Source organism: Glycine max, chromosome 2 (assembly GCF_000004515.6).
Source record: "Glycine max cultivar Williams 82 chromosome 2, Glycine_max_v4.0, whole genome shotgun sequence".
Lineage (NCBI taxonomy): Eukaryota > Viridiplantae > Streptophyta > Magnoliopsida > Fabales > Fabaceae > Glycine > Glycine max.
Window position 1 is genome coordinate 1,532,959 of NC_016089.4, and position 25,453 is coordinate 1,558,411.

General features: G+C 32.6%; 5 protein-coding genes and 1 pseudogene across 5 annotated transcripts in view; 2 read left to right on the top strand and 4 right to left on the bottom strand.

Moving 5' to 3' along the window:
• Window positions 1-384: 384 nt before the first annotated feature.
• On the bottom strand, window positions 385-3,863 carry LOC100788050 (blue-light photoreceptor PHR2). Its single transcript, XM_003518945.5, has 4 exons — window positions 2,913-3,863; window positions 2,600-2,826; window positions 2,406-2,507; window positions 385-637 (listed from the first exon to the last, which is right to left on the bottom strand). The coding sequence occupies exons 1-4, from the start codon at window positions 3,786-3,788 to the stop codon at window positions 556-558; spliced, it is 1,287 nt and encodes a 428-aa protein (XP_003518993.1). The 5' UTR covers window positions 3,789-3,863; the 3' UTR covers window positions 385-555.
• Window positions 3,864-8,214: 4,351 nt separating this feature from the next.
• On the bottom strand, window positions 8,215-10,223 carry LOC100805003 (pentatricopeptide repeat-containing protein At3g62890-like; annotated as a pseudogene).
• A 1,403-nt stretch (window positions 10,224-11,626) lies between these two features.
• On the bottom strand, window positions 11,627-13,146 carry LOC100500073 (60S ribosomal L22 family protein). Its single transcript, NM_001249505.2, has 2 exons — window positions 12,876-13,146; window positions 11,627-12,000 (listed from the first exon to the last, which is right to left on the bottom strand). Exons 1-2 carry the CDS (start codon window positions 13,088-13,090, stop codon window positions 11,856-11,858), a joined length of 360 nt encoding a protein of 119 aa, NP_001236434.2. The 5' UTR covers window positions 13,091-13,146; the 3' UTR covers window positions 11,627-11,855.
• Window positions 13,147-13,204: 58 nt separating this feature from the next.
• LOC102670073 (uncharacterized) lies at window positions 13,205-15,147 on the top strand. The gene is made up of 2 exons (XM_041010575.1): window positions 13,205-13,481; window positions 14,828-15,147. Exons 1-2 carry the CDS (start codon window positions 13,205-13,207, stop codon window positions 14,956-14,958), a joined length of 408 nt encoding a protein of 135 aa, XP_040866509.1. The 3' UTR covers window positions 14,959-15,147.
• A 1,116-nt stretch (window positions 15,148-16,263) lies between these two features.
• Window positions 16,264-19,382, top strand: LOC100805545 (caffeoylshikimate esterase). Its single transcript, XM_006575718.4, has 8 exons — window positions 16,264-16,290; window positions 16,396-16,486; window positions 16,581-16,613; window positions 17,917-18,063; window positions 18,161-18,291; window positions 18,427-18,567; window positions 18,891-18,989; window positions 19,116-19,382. The coding sequence occupies exons 1-8, from the start codon at window positions 16,264-16,266 to the stop codon at window positions 19,380-19,382; spliced, it is 936 nt and encodes a 311-aa protein (XP_006575781.1).
• A 4,724-nt stretch (window positions 19,383-24,106) lies between these two features.
• The window catches only part of LOC100806073 (UDP-glucuronic acid decarboxylase 2), a 4,308-nt gene continuing 2,961 nt past the window's right edge, over window positions 24,107-25,453 (bottom strand). The window contains 2 exon segments of the mRNA XM_026124520.2: window positions 24,107-24,641; window positions 25,188-25,280. Coding sequence (XP_025980305.1) covers window positions 24,429-24,641; window positions 25,188-25,280 — 306 coding nt within the window. The 3' untranslated portion in view covers window positions 24,107-24,428.

Below are 25,453 nucleotides of genomic sequence, written 5' to 3' on the forward strand. Positions count from 1 at the left end.
AAAACTATTTCTTTCAAATTTATCTTAGTCACAGTCTACTCTTTTATAGTAACGAAGAAATCTTTCATATAACTAATGTGTAGTACTAAAATTTCTTTCAACTTCCATCAAAGTTGTTAGTATTTTTTTTATTCGTATCAAAATTGTTAGTATAATTCTTCTATAACCACTTTTATTCGTAACTGAAATAAAAATCAGAGAATTCATCTTGGTATTATTAAAAATATAGATACCGTAGTAATTACATCCATTTTTAAATTTCAAATTTCTCCCACAATATCGCGTTATTGAGGGGAGAGTCAGAGCCATGAACTTTGGACTCAGATCTACTCAAAAGATGCCCGATGCAGACGAAATGCTACTCTAAGAATACCAACACTTGCCTTCGAGAAAATAATGTAAAGCTTCCATATTGAAATAATGTATCTGTCAGTTACAACAGAACTTCAGAAGGGGAACCAAATCTTGTTCATCCAGCACCCTACTGCCATGACTGCGTAGGGAACCAACCCATACCCTGAAACAAACTTCCTTATGCCCACTAGAACTTCTAGTTTAAGCAAATGCACCAGCACATGCAGTGGCTGGAGCAGCTTCCAGCTGTTTCTTTGCAGTACTGTATTTTTTTGTTATAAACCTGGACAAATCAACAAGAAATAAAATTCAAAAATTATACTATATGTACCCGTTTATTGCCAGAAACAGTATCCATAAATAATGTTTTGCCAACAAACAAGTGAAACACCAATATTTACTCTGTATGATAACAATTAACAAAGCAGATAACAGAAGGAAGAAAAATCATACTATGCTGTAATCTGAAGCAAAACTTGATGATCATTATTGGTCAAATAGGAAACTTGATTCAGAATGATGTGTTCCATGATTTCAATAATCACAAGGCCACCCTTACATTTCTAGGTTAGGGGAATGAGATACTTCTAATTTTAAACTTAGACAAGTACACCATTCAAAAACTGCACGTGAAAGCCAAATAGTTGATATCAAGGTTCTAAATTGCAGTCACAATTATGAATCCATCATGATCCTTGATATAGTAGAAAATTGCAGATGAATGCAGTTATGGCAGCCACAAATGCAATGGCAAAGACCCTAAAAACCTTGGCATTGTGGTTGCAATTGCAGTCATGGAAATGTTTTTTTAAAATCTTGGTACTACAGTGAACATATAGAAAAAGAAGGGCATTCATTTGGAATTTACCACATTTTGAGGAACAATCACAACTTTTATGTTTTAGATTTGAGTTGTTTGCAACTTTCCTGTATACACTAAAAGGTTATCAATAGCTGATAGGCAGAACATGTCAGAAGGCTAAAATTCCACCATATAAACACGCCATTGCCTATGGCGCCGCAATAATGGGCCTCTCCAAAAATTGCCTATGGCAGAATGGTGGACAATGCCACATTATAGCACTATGCCATTATGGTGGCGCTATAATGGTTATTTAAAAACATTTGGTACTAACGTCATCCTTTTGAAAAGAATAAGAGAGCAATATCATAAGCATAGTTATCAATCTCGGATAGTGGTGTACCACAGCTAACTATGAAAATGCTATAGCGGGATGACTGCTATTTTAAATATTATAATACAAACTAAATAATTTATACTGCACATATAAATACTCAAAAAGCAAGAAAAATGACCACATACACAATCACCATCGTTTTAAAGAAATTTAGAAGTTATAATACACACATACACAATCACCATCAATCTATATGACCAATAAGAACATCGTAATGAAGTCAAAAAATGAATGATAGACGACGAAATTAATACAAAAAGCACATAACAAATTAGATAGAAGACTTAGCAGAATGTGAGCTGGGAAGTCTAAAGTAAGGGTGGAATACAAGATAAAAATGGTCCTATAATGTGTGAGGGAATAAAGATAAAAATAGAGTTAACTATTCATGGGATATTTACCTAAAAAACCCCAAACAATGATGAAAATTACGGGTAAAAATGGATTACCGAACCCTATGTCATGGTGGCAGCTGCAATATATATATATATATATATACATGGCCTCTATTGAAATGTGCTCCAGTATTTGAATCCCATAGTGCACAAGGCTGCTCCACTTCGCTATCCCACTATAGTACGCTATTGACTATGATTATAAGTTCTTAAATAGAAAAGTTACATATTTTTGCAATAGGAAAAGAAAAACAATTGCATAATTCTCGAGAACAGAGACAGAGTTACTTAAAACTACCAGTTTCATCTTAAACCCCTAACTTTCTGTTTTGGGGGGGGGGGGGGGGGGGGGATTCCCCAAGTGGTGCACCATTGCCATTTCCATATATCTCATGCAAAGAAAAATGTACACTGAAGTTTCAAGCAAAGCCAAAAGATGTGCACAAAAAATAGTTACCTAAAGAAGTCCCTCCATAGCAACTCAAACATCAACCAATTTGTTCCAGTTCTGGACGAGCCATTACCACCATCATTCCGGTTGGACGAAGCAGAAATGACTCTGTCAGCAATACAATTCACCAGTGAGTATCCACCCTATTCATAACAAAAACAATAATACCCTTAAACAGAACAACACAAAAGACCACAGACCTGCCGGCAGTCTTCTTCAGTTCTTCATACATTGTGCGAGGGGAAAGGCATCCCATTGCCAACCACGGAGAAATCTTGCAGGAGAAGTTGGCACCATATATACTCTGTGTTCCATCCTTAAACCCCTTGTGTGGCTGAGCTGCACACTCAGCTGCAAATTTTTTAAGCTTCTGCAGTGCCTCAGTCTCCCCTCCTACCATAGAAGCATTAGCAACGCACTTTCCATTCTGCACAATGATAACCTACATAAACCATTGATGCTAACACAAGAATGACATAGAAACAAGTTAAAAATAAAAGCAAAATATAAAACCTGTGACATTGTTGCAGATGGATTAAGGCCTAGGTCCATTAAAGAAGGAATCTCCCCAGGCTCAACATCACCGCGAGAAGGCATTCCCTTAAGCTGATCTAATGCCTCAATTGTCTTCCTTACCTCCAATTTCTGAACCCTATCCCTAAACCCTCCGTAATTGGAAGGCATGTCCTCCAATTGAAAAGGCAAATCGTCCACGTGATACAACGTGCTTCCCCAGAAGTACTTCACCTCCACATTCTCCTCCTTCATGGCCGCCTCCACCCTCTCCTCCGCCTTCGCCTCGTCGTGCGAGACCTCTCGGTGCGCGTACACGGCGTCGGCCCCGACGGCCTTGGCGAGCTCCACCAGCACCGCCTCGGGCTTCCCAACGCGAACGACGAGATCGGAGCCGCGAGCCTGGAGGTTACGGCGGAGGTCGGAGACAGAGTCGATGAGGAAGGCGGCGCGGTAGGGGCCGGTCTTGTCGAAGCCGGAGGCCGACTTACCGTAGTCGGCGGGGTCGAAGCAGTAGACGGGGAGGACGGAGAGGGACTCGTTGTTGGCGGCGGTGAGGCACTCGTTGTCGAGGAGGCGGAGGTCGTTGCGGAACCAGACTACTGCGGCGCGGCGGAGGGCGGCGGCGTTGGAGGGGTCGCGGGGGCGGTGGGGGCCGAGGGAGAGAGGGGCGTGAAGGGGGGTGGAGGAGATGGTGGATTTGAAGGAGGTTTTGGAAGGAGTGGAGAGAGAAAGGTGTGTGAGGGATGAGGCCTGGGTTGGGACTTTGAGCTTGGTTGGCTGAGGGGTGGTGGGTTGGAAGAAGGGCAAAACTCTGGGGAGAGAGAGGGAGACTGAGGCCACTGCCAATGCTGCTTCATGCTTCTCTGCTTCCATTCCTAAGCTAAGCTCTTTCTCTCTCACTCTCTCTGTATGTGGCTTCGATGGATTATTACCATTATCGTCCCTTTTTATTTATATTTTTTTTAGTGACATTACACATTACCTATATAGATTAATTTTTAAAATTCTTATTTTAAGTTTCCCCCTTGTTAAATGATTATTATTTTTTTCTTCTAAAATTACGAAAGTAGTACTAAAATATAAACTTTTTAATAATTTTAGACGCTGAATTAATCTCGTAAACTAATTTTGTTAACAGTTCATCTCATCTACCTTTGCATTGACGTGCGCCGGCCACCTACACCCCCACCTAACCTTTTTTTTTCCTGCCTGCATTTTTACTTTTTTGACGTTGGGTTCATGCACTACATTACACAATGATATTTCTAATATCCAATTTCTCCTTATCATTCGTGTTTTATTTTCCGAAAATGTTTGTAGTACAACCTTTTTTTAGGTGTATGGATGAGAAAAAGAGAATTAAAATAAAAAATAATAAATAAATAAATAAATGTAATGAATGATGTGATAAAATATATAAAAAAAGATTAATTAAATTTTTAGTGTCTATTTTTTTTAATTTGATTTTTAATCTTTGAATTTTTATTTAATCAGTTAAGGTGTTTTAAGTTTTTTTTCATTAATTTTAGTCTCTAAATTTTTTTATTGGTTAAGGTCCTTTAATATTTTTTTATTAAAATTTTTATTCTTTAAACTTTTATTTGACTAATTAAGATCTCTAAACTTTTAAATTTTTTAATTTTTAATCCCTAACAAAAGTTTAAATTTATTATTTTTATTTATTTAATGAGATTTTAAGGACTAAAACAGAATTTTTAAAAAATTTAAGAATTAAAAACCTTAATGAAAAAAGTAAAATAACTTTTAACTAGTAAAACAAAAATTTAGGAATTAAAAATCTTAAAAAAATTAAAAGACGTTCACGAGTCAAAAAAATTTAAGAACTAAACCAAATTTTAAAAAAATTTAGTAACTAAAAAAAGCTTAGAAACCTTGACTAGTAAAAAAAAAATTTAAGAACTAAAAATCAAATTTTGACAAAAGATAGTTCTGACATTTCAGGATGTTTCTAATTCTGAGCAAATTGTTTCAGGAGAAGAAAACTTTGTGCTAAGTCAAGCCAACTTTCACTACATAAAGGTGGGAGACCTACCTGTGGGGTTTTCTGAATGAATGTAAAAAATATCAACAGTGTCCCTATTTTCTTCATTAACATGCTTTATATCAGAGAAATCCACCTTCTCATGGGCTTCATGTTGAAAATAAGGAGTCTCTTCCGGTACCCAATCCTCTGGCCTCTCATCTCTTACACTTTAAATAAAATACAAGGCATCAAAATTAAGATTCAATTGGACCATGAAATTTCAATCTTTTAAAAAGAAGCAAGTAGAAGCACATACATAGGCAGAGAAATATATGGCCAACGTTTGTCTTGAGCATAAGCATGAGTCAATAGTTAATCCATATTGCAGTACAGTCAACAGTGCCTCCCAGAGAGTCACAGCGTTTGGAGTCCATACCGACATTCAGTTTCTTGATGAGTATTCCACAAGAAGAATAAGAACGGTTAAGAATTAAACAAGCAAAGTGATAACAAGAATTAATACAGTTAAACAAGATGTGTTGTTTTGTAAATACTTTTGTTTTTAAACTTATCTAACCTTAATTATGAGTAAAAGAGTTATAGTTGTTCTGACTTGCTGATTGGGACACAAGACTGTACAGGATATTCAGTGCTAATTTAGGAGATGCAAATGCACATACAGATATTGGTCATGAAAACCTAAGAACCGCATCTAACATTCTTGGAAGTGAGAGACAGTCTCAGAAGTTTTCTCACTATCTTTCCCTAAATTTTTAGGTCACCTACAGTTTCTAAGGCAAGAAGTCTTCTGGTGAGAAATATAGGCCCATATTAGAGTTCTTACACAACCAGAAATGAGTTAATGAAAATAAGAAGGAAACAAACAATACATATTTAAGAAGGTTTAAACAGAAGAATGTGGGTATATTACCTCCAAAATTATGTATAACCAAATGTAAGCCCAAAATGGCCAAAACAGCTCCACCAGCCATACTCCTATATCAGCAATCTTCTTCAGCTCTCCTGCTTTTGGAACTACTACACAAACAGCGTGAATGGGGAACAGGTCAAATGCTGCAGAACCAACAAGTGTTCCGGGTCCCAAACCTGAATATTCAGCAGTTATAGTTATTATATTGCTTAACAATCTAATGCTCCTCAACAATTCCAGAAAGAATTGAAGATCATAATAAAACAAAAACTGCAGCATCAAATATTATTCAGAAGGAAGAAAGTCACGGCAAGCACTCAAGTCTCTCATTAGAATAACTATTTGCACTTGCCAGCATTAAAAACCAAATTTGAATAATCAATTAGTCAGCAACAACTTTGTTGTAGTAAAACCTGTTTCCAATCACATCAAAGATAGAAAAGCTGGAGGAACAAATTAGTGATACAATTGTCATTCTTTATCCTTATAAAGTTATAATAATACCAGAAAAAGCAAGATGTTAAATTGTGTTTCTAGGGACTAGAAAGCTTGGGACAATTTTTCATGAACACAAGTCAGTGTTGAAAGCACATCTCACTTTTTTTCATTGCATTTGAATTTTTTAAATAAAAGTCATTTTATTTGAATATTCCTTTTATAACCTTTGTACCTCTGATATCTTTCTATTCCACTCGATACATAGAGCACCCATGCTGTCTAACATAAGCTATAAATATCTTCTAACATAAAGTGTATAGATGAATTTATGCATACAAGCATGTATATCGCAAATTACATCTATCCCTAGGTTTCTACTTCTGGTTTCAGAGGTTTAACCTACGTATTCATCCAATTCAGTGACCTTCATGAATTGCTAAATCATTTCATTTTATTCTTGACTTATCTCACGTCTTTGAAAATAAGGTATTTAGGAAGTTTCAATGTCCTGTAAAAGATTAAAACCTTTTTGTTTCATTTTAGAATTTTAGAAGGAAAATATGAAGGTAAAATTTTCATTTATAATAAATATTTTCTAATTTTATGATTTTAAAAATAAAATAAGATGATAAGTTAACATAAATTTAATATTCTATTTTTTTGTTTATTTCTAACCAATTATATAACTTTTTTAATTTAAAAATAATAAAAAAATGGTTCCTTCTTTTTCTTTTCAAAACCTCATTCTCAATTGCTGACAGTTGACGATGAATGAGAACCGATTTGGATGATTGTGAAAAGTGGACAATATAGATGAATGAGAGAAACTTTCATTTTGAAAATAAACAATATAAAAACAAACAAACAAATAATAATAAACTCTTATCTCCTTATGTGAGATCGGTTACATAAATCACATAATATCATTTAACATAATTAAAGATCAAAATTCAAAAATATTATTAAGCCTAAGATCTTCCTTCATAATTTCCTTCAAAATACTGTTCGATTTCCCTTTTCTCCTTTTTATTAGACTCAAAATCATGTCATCTAGCCTTCTAACTAACATTTATTTTGGCCTTCTTTGTGCATGCCAATAATGTCTTAATGGATTTTTTTTGTCATTTTTTTCCTTCTACACCAATTTTCTCACACATAACATCATTCAGAATTTTATCTTTTATTGTATGACTACACATTTATGTTAACATTCTCATTTATGTTACTCTCACTTTTCTCTCATGTTATTCCTTTAAAGTCCAACCTTCATTACCACATAGTATAGTCATAATATAATGGAATCTATAATTGTACAACAAAACTTGTCTTTGGATTTGGTAGATACTTTGCGATAACAAATAATCTTTAAACAATCTAAAAACAAAAATAATTAAAAAGAAACATGTTTTTAAAGGCTTAAATGATATTATAGTCCTTATATTTTGTTTGTATTGGTTCCTTCATTTTAAAATTGAGACATTTGATCCTCTTATTTTAGAAAAAAAAAAGCAATTTTTGATCAAATTCTCAATTTTATCTACATTTTATTTCTTTTCCTTTGGTTCAATTGAATCTTAAACCTAACATGTTCATTTAAGATATCATCAAGAAATAATTTAATTAATTACAAAATAAGAAATAAAACATACGCAAAATTAAAAACCAAAGTTGTAGACGTTTTAAAATACGAAAACCAAAATTATGAATTTTCTAAAATATGAGGACCAAATATTTTAAAATAGGGGTACCAAAATAATTTTTTAAAATATGATGATCAAATGTCTTAATTTTAAAATAGAGGGATCAAAATTACAGATTATGTAAAATAGAGGAAACAAAATTGCATTTAAGCCTTTTCTAAAAGATAAAAGTTTGAAAACAATAATTATTTCCTAAAAATGAAAATAGAGAATGAAGATTATTTTCACAAATTTAACAGACCCAAACTTTTTATTTCTAATAAATAATTTTTTAAGTAAAGGAAATAAAATGATATATTAACATAAATGCCTTAATCATTTATTCATTTTGTCATTAATCATTGTTATTCTCTTCAAATCCACAGGAAGATGCCCTTACAACAACTGCCTTTAACTGTTAAACTTGCCAACTCAAAGTTAGAATCTGCTTGTCCAACTGTCAACTTCATTTTTACCACCCGCTTTGTTAGAATTAATTTGCTAGATTTTCGGTAGAATTTGAAGTGATAGAATCCCAAATTATAACAAAATTTATGCTGGAAGTTTCCATTATATTTACCAGTAGTCTTTGTAGGAGCAAAGCCCATTCTTAAAATGGTGAAACCGGTTGCAATCTCTAACAATAATCTCCCAATTAAATTCCCTAGATATCATCTTGATTGCAACATGACAATCGCTACATATCCTCAAGTTCTTCACAATCCGAATTGTGGTACCCGGGCTTGTCCTGAGGAAGCAATATGCAATTGCCAGTTTTTCACTATGAAGGGACAATGCAAACTCCTTTCCTTCCTCATCCAAATCAAGTAATACCTCCCCAGTGTTACGTTCATAACCATGCTTTTCCAACCTCTTCACAATCTCATCAAGCATTATGCATACATACATGCATACATACATATATATATATATATATATATATATATATATATATATATATCCCGCGAAAAACTCACCAATAACGCCATCTACCTCAACCAAACTACACCCTGGAAGTTTCTTGATTCCCCGGACCTCCATCTCTCAAATGCCTCACTTCCCTCCACCGTCCCAGCTTAGCATACACGTTAGAAAGAAGCACGTAGGCACTACTATTTGCAGGGTCCAACTCAAGAAGCTTTGTTATCGCTACCTCACAAGTTTCAACGTCCCCATGCATCCTAGCCCACTAAGCAGAGCTCCCCATATCATCACATCAGGTTCCACAGGCATTGATTTCACCACACTCCAAGCATCCTCAATACGACCTGCTCTGCTGTATAAGTCCACTATGCAACCATAATGTTGAATGGTAGGACTAACACCATACTCTTTCATCCTCTTCTTGAAATATTCATTCCCTTCACTAACCAACCCTCCATGCACACAAGCACAAAGAACACCCACGAACGTCACAGCATTTGGTCTCACCCCATCATTTACCATCCTCGCAAACAGTTCAAGGCATTCCTCTGAGAGTCCATGCATAGCAAAAGCAGTAATCATGGCACTCCAGGCCATCACATCCTTTTCGGGACCAAAGATATTCCACATTTGGCATACATGTCAATCAAAGAAGTCCCCAACACAACATCAATTTTCATCCCAGTTTTGTCAATGTAAGCATGAACCCACTTCCCATGCTCAAGTGCACCTAACCGCGCACAACTCATTAGGTTGGACTTTACTTCCTTCCAACGTCTGCAAACTGCGAAACAAAGAAAGCGCTGCCTTGTACTCGCCACAGCTCGCATAACCATGAATCATGCAGCTCCACGATATGACGTTCCTATGAGGCATTTGATCGAACAGTTTCCGCGCAATGTGAATCATGCCCGCTTTGGCATTTGCGTGGATGATGGCGTTCCAAGAGGGTAAGTCGGGCTGAGTAATTTCGTCGAACACTTGGCGGGCAAAGGTGAGGGTGCCACGTGAAGAATACATGTTTATGAGAGAGGTTTGAACAAAAGGGTCGTTGGCAAGACCAAGGAGGAAGATTTGAGCGTGAAGCTGGCGACCTGGATGAGGGGTGTTGATGGATTGAAGAAGGAATGGGAAGGTATGAAGATCGGGAAGCACGGCATGGTGGCGCATGCGAAGGTAGAGAGACAGTGCTGGCGGAAACGATTTCGACTCTGTTTCTGGTGTTGGCTCGAATGAGGTTGTTCCACACGAACGATTCGATGTTGGGGTAGGAAAGATAAAGACTTGGGTGCGTGTACGATATCACCTTCGCGGAAGCACGCATTGGTGGTGACTGCTAAAGCCAATCATGAAACTCCCGATGTTCAAGGTCGCAGGACTATGAAGTGATTGAGTAGGCTTAATGGTAAAAAATAAATGACAAATAAAATTTTCTTATTTAATTTGTAAGAACAAAAAGGAAAATAAAACTAATTTATTATTTTAGTTTTATAAAATTAATAATTTTAAGGTGATCAAGAAAACAAAAGAGTGAAGCTTGTTGTTTATTTAAAAAATTAAGACATAGTTTTAAGTCTCCCCTAAATAAATTGAGATTCAAATTCTTATAGGAAAAAATATTTATATTTAAAGATTTTATTTTAAGGAATCATTTTATATTTTTGAGAATCACATCCATAAAAATATTTTAACTGAGAATGTTATTCTCTTGTATATATAAAAATACGTTTGGTTAACTTTTAACATTTCTAGGAGTATTTTTTAAGTTTTAAAATAATGAATGAAGAATAGTCTTACGTTCTCATGGGAATGTAACATCTCCACCCTAAGAGCATGAGAATAAAACCTGTCTAAACATGAAAATGCAACTTTGAAGGAACAAAAATATTTGAAAACATTTTTCTGATAACATTCTAATAAACATTCTCACCTTTATATTCTTGAAAATGCATGATGATATCAAAAAACAAAGGTCTCCTAATATAAGTTTGGCCGCTAAGAAGGGAAGAGTAATTGAAGGAAAATTTTTAGTATTTAAGGTGAGTTTTACACCTCTTTTCTTCTTAGTGTTCTTCCTTGCTGGCTTGATAATACCTGATAAATAAAATAACAATGACATGAAATATTTATTAGTTTGTGTAAAGAGTATGTCAAAAACTGTATTTAAAAGAATGTGTCGATCAATATGTTTAAAGCATTTCTCTGGTGTAAAACAACATTCATACCACCACTTAGCAACGTTTAGTTTGGATTTTTTTTCTTACCAAGTGGATCTCCTTTTTAGCTGATGTAAAGGATTTTCCTTTGCATTGAAGCCAGTATTTTGACTTCAAAAAATAAATGGTCGATTTATGTTGTGATCATTTTATCTCATTCACACTTAATCACCGATTCCCATCTCTCTGAACCCATTCCTTCATCTCAACATCTCAGTCTCTCAAAAATTCTTTCCTCTCACTGAATACGCCTTTGATATTTCGTATTTCCTCTCACGGATATTTCCGAAGAATCAACTCTAGCTCTCACCGTCCTACTCTTTTCCAGCACTAATCCACCTCAACTGTCCACGTATTAATTTATACTTTTTGTGCTTCCTCGTCCATGTACTCGGAGCAAATACACACAAGCCAATTCTGCCATGCCTAATAAAGATGAATCGGGCATTGAATCCTGCTTAGGGTGTTCATCATCACGTGAACAGCAATTTTATGCCCATTGGAGGACAAACTAAAAAGAAACTTCTCCAACTGTAATTGTAAATGGTAACCAAATTAAAGATGCATGCCGACATAAAGTAGCATGTATTGGCATCAGACTTTTTATCAAACAATCTCTATAAAATTTCATATGAAGGCATAAAAGTTGGTCCAAATAAAACACAGGAATATTTCAACCAGTAACAAGTCAAATAAACAACACAGATAAAAGAGACTCCACAGTAACTAAACCTAATAGAAAATGCCTCAAGACACGGAATTAGATCTTCAGTCTTCCTCTTCACCCTCGTTCTCAGCAATGTTGAAGTATCTCAACTCATAGACATTCCGCTCCTTGTTGGATGCAATCACGCGAAGCCAATCCCTCACATTGTGCTTTTTCAAGTACTTCTTGGTCAAATATTTCAGATACCTGAGAAAGGTGTAATACGCAAAGAAAATCAAAATACTAGCAAAAAGAATAGTACAGTAGTACCCACAGGAAATTGGGCTGAAAATAAACAAATTTAATTTCATGTGAGGGTTTAAACAAAAAAAATCACAGAATAGATTACTAGGGAAACAGTGAGGAATGTTCGAACTTTTCCTACGTAAATTAAAAGTTAAGAGATACTAGTTTTCTCATGCATGAATACATCCTATGTCAAGCCCAACACGGCAACCCTTATATGCATTTTCCCTAATTCTCTATCACAATCATACTATTAACCCTTACGGAGAGATAAGAAAAAACTGAAGGCCATATTTTCATAAAACAAGCATGAATGAACATACATATACAGCTTTAGCAACAACTAGCCATCTCAGATAACATAACTAAAGAACACCTGAATACATAATTTCTTTCTTATTTTACCTTCCAACAAACTTATAAGCAATCTGACAATTCAAAACATAAGGGCTAAAACATACATTTCGAATCGTCTACTATTAAAAAAATGGAATCATATTCTGCCAGATTACCACATTTAATCTTATACCTATCAGCCAATCCAATAGTACAAAATTATTCACGAATATGTTAGCTTAAGTTTTCAAACAGATTTAGCTTAAGTTTTCAAACAGCTTTCTATCATGCTGATCTCAGTGTCAGTAACAGGGTCCTAGATCTATTCTCCGAAATATCTCAGCCTACAGAAAAAATAACATCAATTAACGATGAATAACCATACGGAAAAGGTAAATCACCCTGATTTTGAGAAATGCTATAATCGATAATAAAAAAAAAAATCCCCTCCTATGAGAAAAAAATGGCAGCATACAAGAGGAGCATGGTGAAGAGAGTACCGTTTAGAGAAGTTGCTGTCGGAGGTGACGGTGATCTTGCTCTTGTCCCTGGTGACGGTAATGGAATCGCCGAGTGCACCGGCCTTGCCGCCGACCTTAATCCTCTCCTGAAGGAACTTCTCCAGAGAAGCAATGTCCATAATCTTATCCTCCACCGGCTTCGCGCAATCGATCACGAAGCTCGCTCCCTTCTTCTTCCCCTTCGCTCCGCTCATTTTCGCGCCTCTCCCTTTCTCCCCTTGCGATGGTGATGAGCACTAGGCTAGGGTTTTTGTCTTTTAAAACGCCAACAACACCTGCCGTTTTATTATAAGCCAGGTCCAACCTACATGGGCCGAGACCCAATTAAACAGGCCCAATTGTGTAAAAAATGCTCCGATCCCTGGCCCTGCTCCTTCCTCTACAGAAAGAAAAATGGAAGAAGACCTGGACGGCGTCGTTCTGTGCTCCTCCCTCACCGTCGAGGCTATGATTCGTTTCGGAGCGGTAACAACATCGCCTATTCTACCTTGCTTGAATCGCAAAATAATAGACCTAATGAAAGAAACTTTAAATTGTTCTTCAGACCGGTGCAATCTGGGGCTTGTGTGCTGACTCGTCAACAAGGTAAATATGGAGACTCGTAACTATAGTTTCTATTATGGTTATGAATTTCTAATTCGTAACCATCCATTTCTCTGTGCAGGTCTTACAGGCTCTGCTAAAGCTTCTTTTTTGATAAATGATTAGTTTTTCTTTTATACAGCTTGACACACAAAGATATGGTCTACCAACCAAAGATGCAATACATTGATATTTTTCAATTGAAATGGCTGTTTCTGTATGAACTCCATGGCTTGCTGGTTTGGCAGTCACACATCATACATTGCTGCTTTTGCACGTCTTTTTTGTTCTGGGTCTCACACATTGCACCAAGGCAGCATGACCCTCTGGTTGCATAAACATTACCAGGATACATGCAGTACATTTTCTTTTTTTTTAATAAAAAGGCTTTTCAGATGCTGTAAATGTCCAAGCACATAAACAGTCAGGCTTTCCACGGCATTGCCCTTTGATATAATATGGAACAAATACACAGTTGCTCGCCCATTATTTGCAAATGTGTCAATTTTTTATTTGCATGCTTGAGAGGCTATCTAGACTTTTAGAACTCATTTGTTTCAGTTTTTATTTTAATGAAAAATCATTTTTGAACATTTGTAATTTATTTGTTCAAGTTTTTGAAAAGAAATCAGATTTCTTATTATTTTGACTTTTGAGTAGCTTTTTTTTATAAAAAAAACTGTATTTTTTAACTTACTTTTGAAATAAAAAGTGCTTTTTATAATTATAACTAAACAAACTATAGTTTCTACTTTCTATAAAATCTTTAAAGAGGGTAAATTACTTTTTTATAATTCTTAAAATCATTTTTAAACTTTTTTTAAACAAATGGGTCTTTAATTTTGCTTCTATGGATTGTTTCAATGCCTCCCCTGTAGTCAGAGTTTAAATGCTTCTAATCATCTTTGGAAAGTGCCACCAGTGGTGTTAGTGTGGTTACTTCTTGATTGAACACTGCATAGCATCATTGTTCTCTCCACGGTGATCAGTGACAGGTCAATATAGTTACTCGGTTATATATTTCTCTGAGGAAATTTGAATTCTTGTTCTGCGGCTAGATTCCTCTTAGCAGACAACAGACTTCATATGATCAAGTGGTTTTGACCAAATGATGTGCTTAATGGAAGATAATATTGCATATTTGTATGAAATATGAATGTGCTGGAACCTTATAGATATATTGTGTAGTTTTGGGAGCTAGTTTGGCATTGATTCTGAAACCACCATTTTTATTTTTGCATAGGCGTTTGCATGGTTGCATATGTTGGCACTAAACAACTATGAGTAACAATACAACATGAACATGGTTCAATGAGTTGCTGAAAATTACTTTTAAATTTCCCCAACAGGTCAATGGTTTGATCGGGGGGCTGTAGCAGGTGCAGCAGCTGCTGGGACACGAAGTTGGTCACAGGTGATAGGGATAGCTGGTTTGGTTTCTGTTTTCTCTGCTGCAGCTGACTATTCCAGAGCATCCTAAAATACATATTAGAATCATAAATATAATTTTATCAGCATGAGTATTAATTTATTACAGCATACATCTGTGTTTAGTGTAATCTTAATTTTGGTTTTATTTGTAGTTTGTCCACATAATTCTTCCTTGTACTCTGTAATAGAAAATTCATGCAGTTTGAACAATTCAATAAATTTGTTATTTAGGTCGAAACTAATGTCTGCAAAAAAAATGAAAAAACCCAAAAGAAAAGAGTGATCTCATATCCCTGTATTTCACAATTTTTGCTATCTATTTCTATATACCTGTATTTCTCAATTCTAGGAATTATTTGACTGAGAAAGGTTTAATATATTAACTTTTGGTGTTAACAGTATAAAAGAGTTGTAAAAAAATATGTAAAAGAATTGGTATAAATAGTTAATTACAAATACTTCAATTTCAAACAGATAATTTAATAAAATTAAAACTTTTGGAATGCTTTACTATTAATCTAAAATTGAAGAACAACATCGTAACTTTATACTAATTTTGGAGGAGGAGGAGGAGGATATTAGGATATATAGAAAGCTTATTATTATATATATAATATTTAAAATTAATATTATATCATTTATGTTAATAAATAAGAAGTGGATATTAAAACAGTGAATCTATGTGACATTCCATTTAGCTTGCAACCAGGTAAAAAGTTGGTTTGATTAAAAAAATTACTATTCTACAAATAACTTGCCTGAGATCGACCCAACCTAAAATAGAATAACACGTCATGAGTCTCTCTAGTGAGCAAAGGTGCCCAAATTAATAGCTACGACATTCAAATATTATTTTGGCATTATACAATTTTTACTGATAAAAGGGATAAAAATAGATTTGTCGACGACATTGACAGTGTGCATTTGCGTAACATCCACAAATGATGCTAGAAACGGGATTTGGGAATAACACTTTCTACAGATACAAAATGGTATCTTAGTCCACCTAATTCATTTTTTATTTGATTTTACACTCAAAACAGATAATTCTTCAAATACAAAAAGGTATGTCCACCTAATTCATTCTATATTTTTACAATCTGTTACTCAAAATAGATAAATTCAACAAAGCAGAATCTTAAACAAAGAAAAAACAGCATCAATCTGTTACTCACAAGATATAAAAGGCCTGTGGCCTGTGTACGAAAACTTCATTGATGTTTTCAACATATCAACTTTCATTACCATCTCAACTGCTTATATACTTCTAAGAGAAAATCTAAAGATTAACAGGTTTTTTTTATTAGTTCAATAACACCCACCAAACCATCGTCGAATTATTTGGTCACCTATCATGGATACGAAGTTCAAATATTATGAAGTAATTCCTCCCAACTTGACTCTTTCATTCACGGACTCATAGTTCTTTTTCTTTCGTGTGATTGTTTTATTAATTGTGAAAATTGTATCAAATGTAACATTATAGGTATACACGAGGAACTCAAGGGGAATGCAACTCTTTACCTGCAGATGGGTGCCTTTGTCTTCTCCGAAGGCCATTATTTTCCTTTGCCATGGTTCAATTGCCTTTTCTCTTCTTCACTCTCTCTCTCCCTCTCTCTCCTATTAGGCTTGATTTTTTAACCTTACGTTTTTAATTACTTATTACAGGTTATGCCATGGAATGTAGTACATTCATGAGAGGTAATACATATTCTTTCACGATTTACTATTTTTCTTTCTTTACCATATTTTCTCCTCTCTTTTTTTTACGGTTAGTTATTGCTTTTCACTTATTATATATTGCATTATTCTACGTGTTAAATGATGGTATATCAATAACACCAATTAAACTCTTGGTCCAAGGATAAAACATCTAAAACTAAAGCTTTAGAGCCACTGATAACAAAATATTTTCTTTTAATTTTTTGTAAAACAAAAAATGTCTTGTATGATAAAAAAAAATGGCAGATATGTTGATAATATAGCTCTTACATTTAAATTAAAAAATTCTCTTAAAATTTATTTTAGGTCTTATTTACTGCTGGATCAATCCTGGTACTCACCAAACTGTCATTGAACTATTTTATCACCTTTATTGTTGATGGATTAAGGAAGATTTTAAAAGATGAAACTTAATTATTTAAGTTCACGAAAGTAGTTTATAATGTTCCTATAAATTCTTCTATATTTTTTTTTCAACAAGCTTAAGGTTAAGCTTATGAACAAATAATTTTTTGGTAAATAAATTTTAATTAAATGAGTGCTTGATTAATCTATTTATCCAAACATGTTTTAAAAAATTAAGTTTGTACATCAACTTAAGTGGGTTGGTGCTAAATATTTAAAGAATATTTTGTCGCTCATAGTGATCCTATTTACCTATTTAGATTGAAATAATTGCTTCCAAGATATTATAGTCTCTCATTTTTAATTAAGAATCTAATCTCAAGATACATATAAAATCAAAATAAGATTTAATTTTGTTATATGATTTTATGGGGTATGGAAGGAATTAAAAAATGCAATTTTTTCATTGTATGGAATGTACTTTATCCGAACTCATGTATAAATAGTCTAAACTCATATATAAATGAAAAAATGATCTTATATATTTGACTTAAATATAGGTAAATCTAACTAATTTTATCATATTTAATGTTATCATTCATAAAATATCTTTCCTTTAATTTTAATTTTATTTTCAATAATTTTTTTATTCATGATATAAGTTCTAATGAAAGACATTTTAGTAATAATTTTATTTTTTGCTTGAGATCAATAAGATTAAATGATATCAATTAACTTTATTAATTAATATAAAATTAATTATTTTTGTTTATATACGAATAGAGAATGAATATATATATATAAAGTACATGACATTAATTTCCTGTGACAAGTATATTTTTTGTGATTTTAGTACTTATAAATTATTAGTAGTGTCGCATTGAATATAATACATGGTAAAACCTTGTATGATTTATTGTGTGCTTCATGCCTTTAGCATGCGGAGAAAGGTTAGCCAATGCTGGATATGCAGTGTTTGGAGTCGACTATGAAGGACATGGACGTTCTGGAGGTGTTCGTTGTCTCATAACTAAGTTTGACAATGTTGTTAATGATTGTGAAGACTTTTTCAAGTCAGTTTGCGGTAGGGTTTGAATTTCTTGCTATATAAGCAATAATCATAGTGTTGAAACATTTCAAAACTTCTTATGTTGAATTGCTTCCTCATTTGGGTATTTTAGAGCTCCAAGATTACAAGGGGAAGCCTAGGTTCTTATACGGGGATTCAATGGGAGGATCAGTGTGCTTACTATTGCATAAAAGGGACCCTTCATTTTGGGACGGTACTATTCTTGTTGCACCCATGTGTAAGGTATGATTTTTTTTAGAGTATATGAGCATTCATTCAAAAAAAATATTTTTCCCACCATATTGAGCATAACATGGTTTATTGATGGCTTAGGAGATGTGTGACAAACTTAACATAAATATGTTCAAATGTAAACAGATATCGGACAAATTGATGAAGCCAATTCCCATAGTTATAAACATGTTAACAAAATTTGAAGATATCGTACCAAAGTGGAAAATAGTTCCCACAAAGAATATCATTGACTCTGCCTTCAAAGACCGTGGCAAAAGAGAAGCGGTGAGGTTTAAGTAGTTTTTGATAGAAGCAACTAGCATATAAATTTCATTTTATGTTTGATTTAAAAGAAACGTATAAAACAGAACAAGACTTGAGGTTAAAAGTAGTTCATTTTATTTCAACTATACCTAAAGGGTGTATTTAAAGAGACAAATATAATTTTCAATTTTATTTTCTCCACGTTTCAAACAGTACCTTAATGTCCTTTTTCTATATCAATGGAATTTCCAAACTTAACAATTATTGAGGCTAATTGAGAAAGGAAATATAATCTTATTTCTATAGTGCAAGAGTTACTTATTGTCTTCTGATAATGATTGTAGATAAGAAATAACAAATTGATATACCAAGACAAGCCCAGGCTAAAAACAGCAATGGAAATGATGAGAACTAGCATGAGTCTTGAAGAGAGTCTACATGAGGTGATTCATAGATTTTTTTTTTCTTAAAAAAAACATATTTGAAGTCAGTTTATATATGCCACCCTTTATTTTGGATTAAAAATCAAATTACGCCATTTCTAGACTCATTCTATAAACTTTTAGCAGGTTACAATTCCATTTTTAGTGTTACAAGGAGAGAAAGATACAGTGACAGACCCAGAAATAAGCATGGCATTATATGATCAAGCTAGTAGTGTAGACAAGACAATCAAATTATATCGTGGAATGTGTCACGGCGTAGCAACTGGGGAGAGTGATGAAAACATTGCAATTGTGTTTGCAGACATCATAGCTTGGTTAGACGAGCGCGCTAGCAAGGAAAAATTTGATTCCTTTATATCAAATGAAAATGACGATGGCATTATGAAATAGACAACAAATGCCAATGCCTATAATTGACACAAAATTCATTTAACATAAAATGCATTGAAGAAATTTTGATTATTTGCATGGATTCGATTCATTAGTATAGAATTATAAATCCAGTCAAATGATTATTATCTATTATGGACATGTAGCTAATAGCTACAACTCTTTTCAAAAATTCATTTTATTATGCCCTACTTCATCCTCCTTCTAGCTTAAATTGTTTATGAAATTAAAGCAAAATATGTAAGGTTTCAAAATCAAATATTTTAGCGCAATTTTTGTAACAACATATAAACATTGGGAGATCCATAGGGCCAGACTAATTTTTGTATGTTGTTGAGAAAGAAGGAAGAAAAATATTATTTCGATGAAAGTGCAAATATATACATAGAGACTTCGTAATATATCACTATTAAACTACTTTGTTTGATTACATAGTAATTATAGGGATAAATAATTATATGCTTAAAAAATGTGTTGCTAGATTATGAATTTTGAAAGAGGTATAAAACATGTAGGATTTAATACAAGTGTAAAATTATCTGAGTCCAATAGGTTAACTTGATTAGTGTAATCTAAAATATGTGTCAGAATAATAAATTTAGGCTCAAGATTATTTTGGTCCAACACAATGTGGCCTCAAAATTTAGTAGTTTAATGTTGGCTAGCTTGTCGTGGGTAAGCCAATTTGTTGACCTCAAATTAAAAAAATAAAATAAAATAAAACTATGTATATCATAACACACACTCTACCTTCCCTAATATATTAATCTTTTAAGTTAACTAATGTGTACTGCGCAATCTTTATAGTTTGATTGGCTTCTTATATTTTAGCTTGGAGTGAAAATCAAAAGAAGAAAAAAAACACATTTGTATCAGTAGTGGCAAACTCATTTGTCCACTTTAAGCTTGCTTGATTATTTTTTTTATTTTAAAAATTAATTTGTAAAATAATTTTGAGAAACAGTTTCTTAAAAAATTAAATAAAAAATTTTAGTAAGTAATAATTTTGAATCAATTTAAGATATGAGAAAATATAAAACAAATTTGCACAGTAAGTTTATTTTGAGAATAAAATTTCTTGTTATTGTTAATTGTATATTTTAATGTAATGGAAGACCAAGTTTAATTGATGACGGAAATGAAAGGGCAGCCAAAGTTCATGGTATTAACTGTAATGGCTCGTTGATATCACATACGACAAAGTAATATAAATGCGAAAAGATTCAATTTTAATAAGGTTGTTTAATTTTATTCTGAAAATACAAATAAGTTTTTCTCGGTGTGGAAATAACCAAGGAAATTAAATATTTGTGAACTTATACATTCAATTAAATTGACCTAATATGATCCATTTAAATTTAAATTGATCTAAATCAATTTAAATAATTTGGATTGAATATTTTTTTGATTGGGTTAAATATAATATGATCCATTTAAATTTATTAAATTTTTGATTGGATTATGAGTTTTAATATCTAAAACTGTTGATTCAATCCGTTAATTTATATTAAATTATTATTATTTATTTTTATAAATAATATATCTTTTTAAATTTTAAAAATCAATAACTATTATTATCGGACTTAATAACTAAGAGCGAGAAGATCTCTTCTTTCCGGTTCTTCCAATTTCACTTGGTCACCTTTGTAAAATTAGGGTTTCAACTTTCAATTGGTTATAGAGCATATATTTTGCTTTTTAATTTGTTTCATCAAACTATTTTAGATTTAGTTAAAATTTCAATTATACTACTCATTTGATTATTTGAGAACATTAAAATTTTCAAACTATGCTGTAATAATTTTATTTTTTGGGTTTTCAGGTTTTGTGGGTGTAATTCTTGAACTTATTTATTATATTTCAATTTTTAAATTATATTTAAGATAGTATGTTAGCCTATATGATGATGATGATAATAATAACAATGTGATTCGTCCATGGTCTTCTCTTTTACTGTTTGATTATAACAATTATAAATAATGTATTTGATATTTCATTTAATAAAAAATTAGCTTATAAAAATATTGGATTTAAAAAAATAACAAATAAATTTAAATATTTTAACCTATTCATCCAACTCAACTCAAACTATTTACAAACATCTTGTTTAAGTTGAGTTTTAAATTTTTTAATTGGGAAACCAATCAAAACTAACCTATTCAATTTTGTGTTGGATTACAAATTTCTTTAAACTTAGTCCAAACCAACCCCAGTACACTCCAATATTCCATTACCATTGTGTATAACAAAAAAAATATATTGTATAGCATCATAAGACGCTACATTCAAAAGTCAAGAATAAGATATCAAATATTTAACATATTTCAAAAATAACCTGAATCATTCTTGTGAAATCATGAACAAGTTAGGAAATTCAAATACATGGTAAGGGATGAGATAATCTACTACAACAAAATATCCCTTAGTTGGCCATAGACATTAGTCTTAACACTATTAAAAAATGATTAAATTAGTTTATTATTTTTAGATTTAATTTGATTTTCTTATTTTTTTTATTCAATTTAATCATTTAATTTTTAAAATAGATTCAATTTGGTCCTATCATCAAAATTATATCAACGATATTAAAAAATTATACTTTATAATGATTTTAAATTGTCATAAAACACATTTTTTAATATCATTAGTTTAATTTAAATGACAAGACTAAATTGAATCGATTTTAAAGATTAAAAGATAAAATTAAATCCAAAAAAATAAACAAGTAAATCGAATCCAAAATAAATTATATGAATAAAAGGTCAATTTAACCTTAAAAAATTGGAAAAAGGGCATTTAAACACCTTGTACTTTTATCATGTAGCAAATAGCCACCCTTAATTCTCATTTTATCTCAATTCATACTTAAACTTTTACCATTGTTTCAATAGATCCCTCTGTTAACTTTGCAGTTAAATAATTAACAGAATTAATCTTCATCGTTGATTTTAATTGGTAAAATTGACGTTGCCAAGAACTGTTGTCATCTGAATATAAACCTGATACCAACAGATTCTAGAATTCAGCGGAGGCTCCAAATCCAATTGTATTATCATTCATCACATTTTATCATATACCTAAAAAATGTGAATTTGAAAAGACGAATAGAACTTTCCATTTTGTTTTCTCTCCAGTCGTAGCATAAATAAGACCATCAAATTGAACACTGGAATGTGTCATGGCATAACAACTGGAGAGACAGATGAAAACATTACACTTGTGTTTGCTGACATCATAGCTTGGTTGGATAAGTGGGCTAGCATGGCAAATGTTGAGTCCGTTAAATTAATTAAAAGTAATGACATTGAGAAATAGACAACAACTGCATCACCTACAAAATATTGACACAAATTGCCTAATTGTGTTTTGTTATGGCCAACTTCAGCCTCCCTTCCCAAGCCCCAATTGATTTTTCCAGAAATAAAGTAAAATATTTTAGCCTTCAAAATCAAATATGTTAGTATAATTTTCGTAACAACATAAATATTAGGAAAGGTTCATTGGACCGACCCATTTGGCTGGCTGTTAAAAAAACAATCCTTTTATGATTAGTATTCCCATTGATTTAAATAAAACCATTAAATGGTACCTAAACGGACCTTGAAATACCATCCATTTTGTGATTGGTAATATTATTATGGTTTTGTTAGGAAAAATTAGCTAGAGATTGAAAAGTTGAGAAGATAGAGACAAACTAAAAAATTATTTTACTAAATTATAAGTATTTGGTAAAACTAATTATTAAAGTAGTTGAAAAATATAAAATGACATAAAATAAAAATAATAATTTATTTAAAAAAAGTAATAAAAAATTTTGATAGATTTATTAAGGATGGAAAGAAGAAAAATATAAAAAGCAAGAGGTCCAAAGGTAACATTTAAAAAATGTTACTTTTAGTAACGCTTCAAAAAATACTAGAAATTATTAAAAAGTTACTAAAAACTTATTTACCAAATGCTTAAATAAATTTTTCAGTTAATGAAAATAATTAAAATACTTTATCAACAACGGAAAATTCAAGTTCATAGACTTCAATTCAGGTTCTGAACCCCATGACTAATATGAGCTCGAGATATGAAAACTATACTTGAATAATGTAGGTAGTCATTTTTTTATTGAGTTAGTCATTGTATTGAATGCATTATGGGTAGAGCTATTATATTTTAGATTACTATAGTATAAATTGTTGTAACTTGTAATAAAAAGTGAGTCTCTTATTCACTTTCTCTAGTATTATATAAGGAACGGAATCCTTTTTCGTCACTAGACTAGTAGAGAGAAAGACACACGACCGACTTTTGAGGACTCCACATATTTGTACAGTTTTCATATTTATTATATAATAGATATTATCTCTGATTTTATATATAAGAAATATATAATTATTTTATTTTTAATTTTTTATCCTAATTAATTATAAAATCAATTAATGATTATACTCATTTTTTTATAAATAGAAAATATATTTATTGAGCTATCAATAAAAATATTCGTTGATTGAAAAATAACTCATCCTTTAATCATTAACTACTTTTATTGGTTTGGATGAATTAGATAATTGGTTATAGGATCGGAGGAAGTAGTTTGTTGTGGAAGAAAATCATAAACAACGAATGATGATGATAGTAATAATTTCAACAAGAGTGTAGCAAACTCTACAAATTCAGAGATCAAATTGCAAATAAGTGGAGAAGTAATGAAGTTTAAATAAAAATAGAACAAGTGAGAAGGTAAAATGTTGAAATAACTATAACTGTAGCCTCTTGCACTGTTGCACATACCAATTACATCCAAAAAAAAAGAGAAAGAAATAGAATATAGATGGCAGGAATTTGAAAAATGGAATCAGGGGTGGTGGTCAATCTTGAAAGAGGGTAAATAACCCGGCATGTAAAGATTGACGGAGAACAAACGACAAAGGGACATTTTAGTAGAGCTCATATAATCCTGTGATGACTAATGGGACCTTTGGCGGGCCAGGGTTATCCTCGAACTATTATTATCTTATATCCCTTTCTCACTCTAAGATACATGACACGCAAGAATTAGGCTACGGTTGCCTTTTCCTTCTGGTCACCAAAAATGCGTTGCCGGAAGTCAGAAACCATTAGTGGGAGGCCCTTGCGCAGATCAACCTTGGGTTCCCAGCCAAGTTGATCCTTAGCCCTACTTATATCAGGCTTTCTCTTGTGCGGATCATCCTCTGTGTTCGGCCTGTACTCTATCCTAGCATCAGGGTCGATTGTTTCTTGAACCACCTGCATCATCATCATCGTCATCAACGAAGCTAATAATGTTAACACATGTATCTTGACCCCCAAGAAAAAAGAAAAAAAAAACGCAAGTATATAGATGCATTCAATTAAATGGGGTCTATCAGCTATGAGACTAAAATATAGAGTCCACCGACAAAAATACAACCCTTCTTTCTTCCAAACTGACACTGTTCATTTCCATCCACATGATTATAAAATGAATAAAAAAATCTAGAATGTAGGTAAAACAATCACGCCACAAGGTAAATTGAGAATAGGAAAAATGAAGAAACTGGTATCCCATGCTAAGAATGATGTACAAGTGTTTTTCTGTATCAGTAAGGTTCAATTCACTTATTCGGATGAACATGCGCCTTTCGGATTATTAGTATGCACATGACCATGAGCAATTTCCTAATCTTTGTACTTTCTTGTGGGCAGTTTCTCGGAATCAAGCCCAGGCATGATATTAGCCTAGTTTAAAAATCAGAAAGTTTCAACCTTTTACCCCTCTTATAAAATATATTTTGCAGAAAAACCCAACTTTACCTTGGCAAGTTCTAGCATTGTAAATTCTCCCGGATTTCCAAGATTGAAAGGTCCCACGTGTTCTCCTTCCATAAGGCGGATTAGACCCTCCACCTATACCAACATGAACATCACATTAATACAGCCAAATAGCAGCATATTGAGCTAGATTCTGAAGGTATAGCAACCATGTCAGTATCTCACTGCATGCCGATCTAGTCCATAACTCAAGTAATCGACGACAATATTAAGTACTATTTAATTACAGTACACGTATCATTCATTTA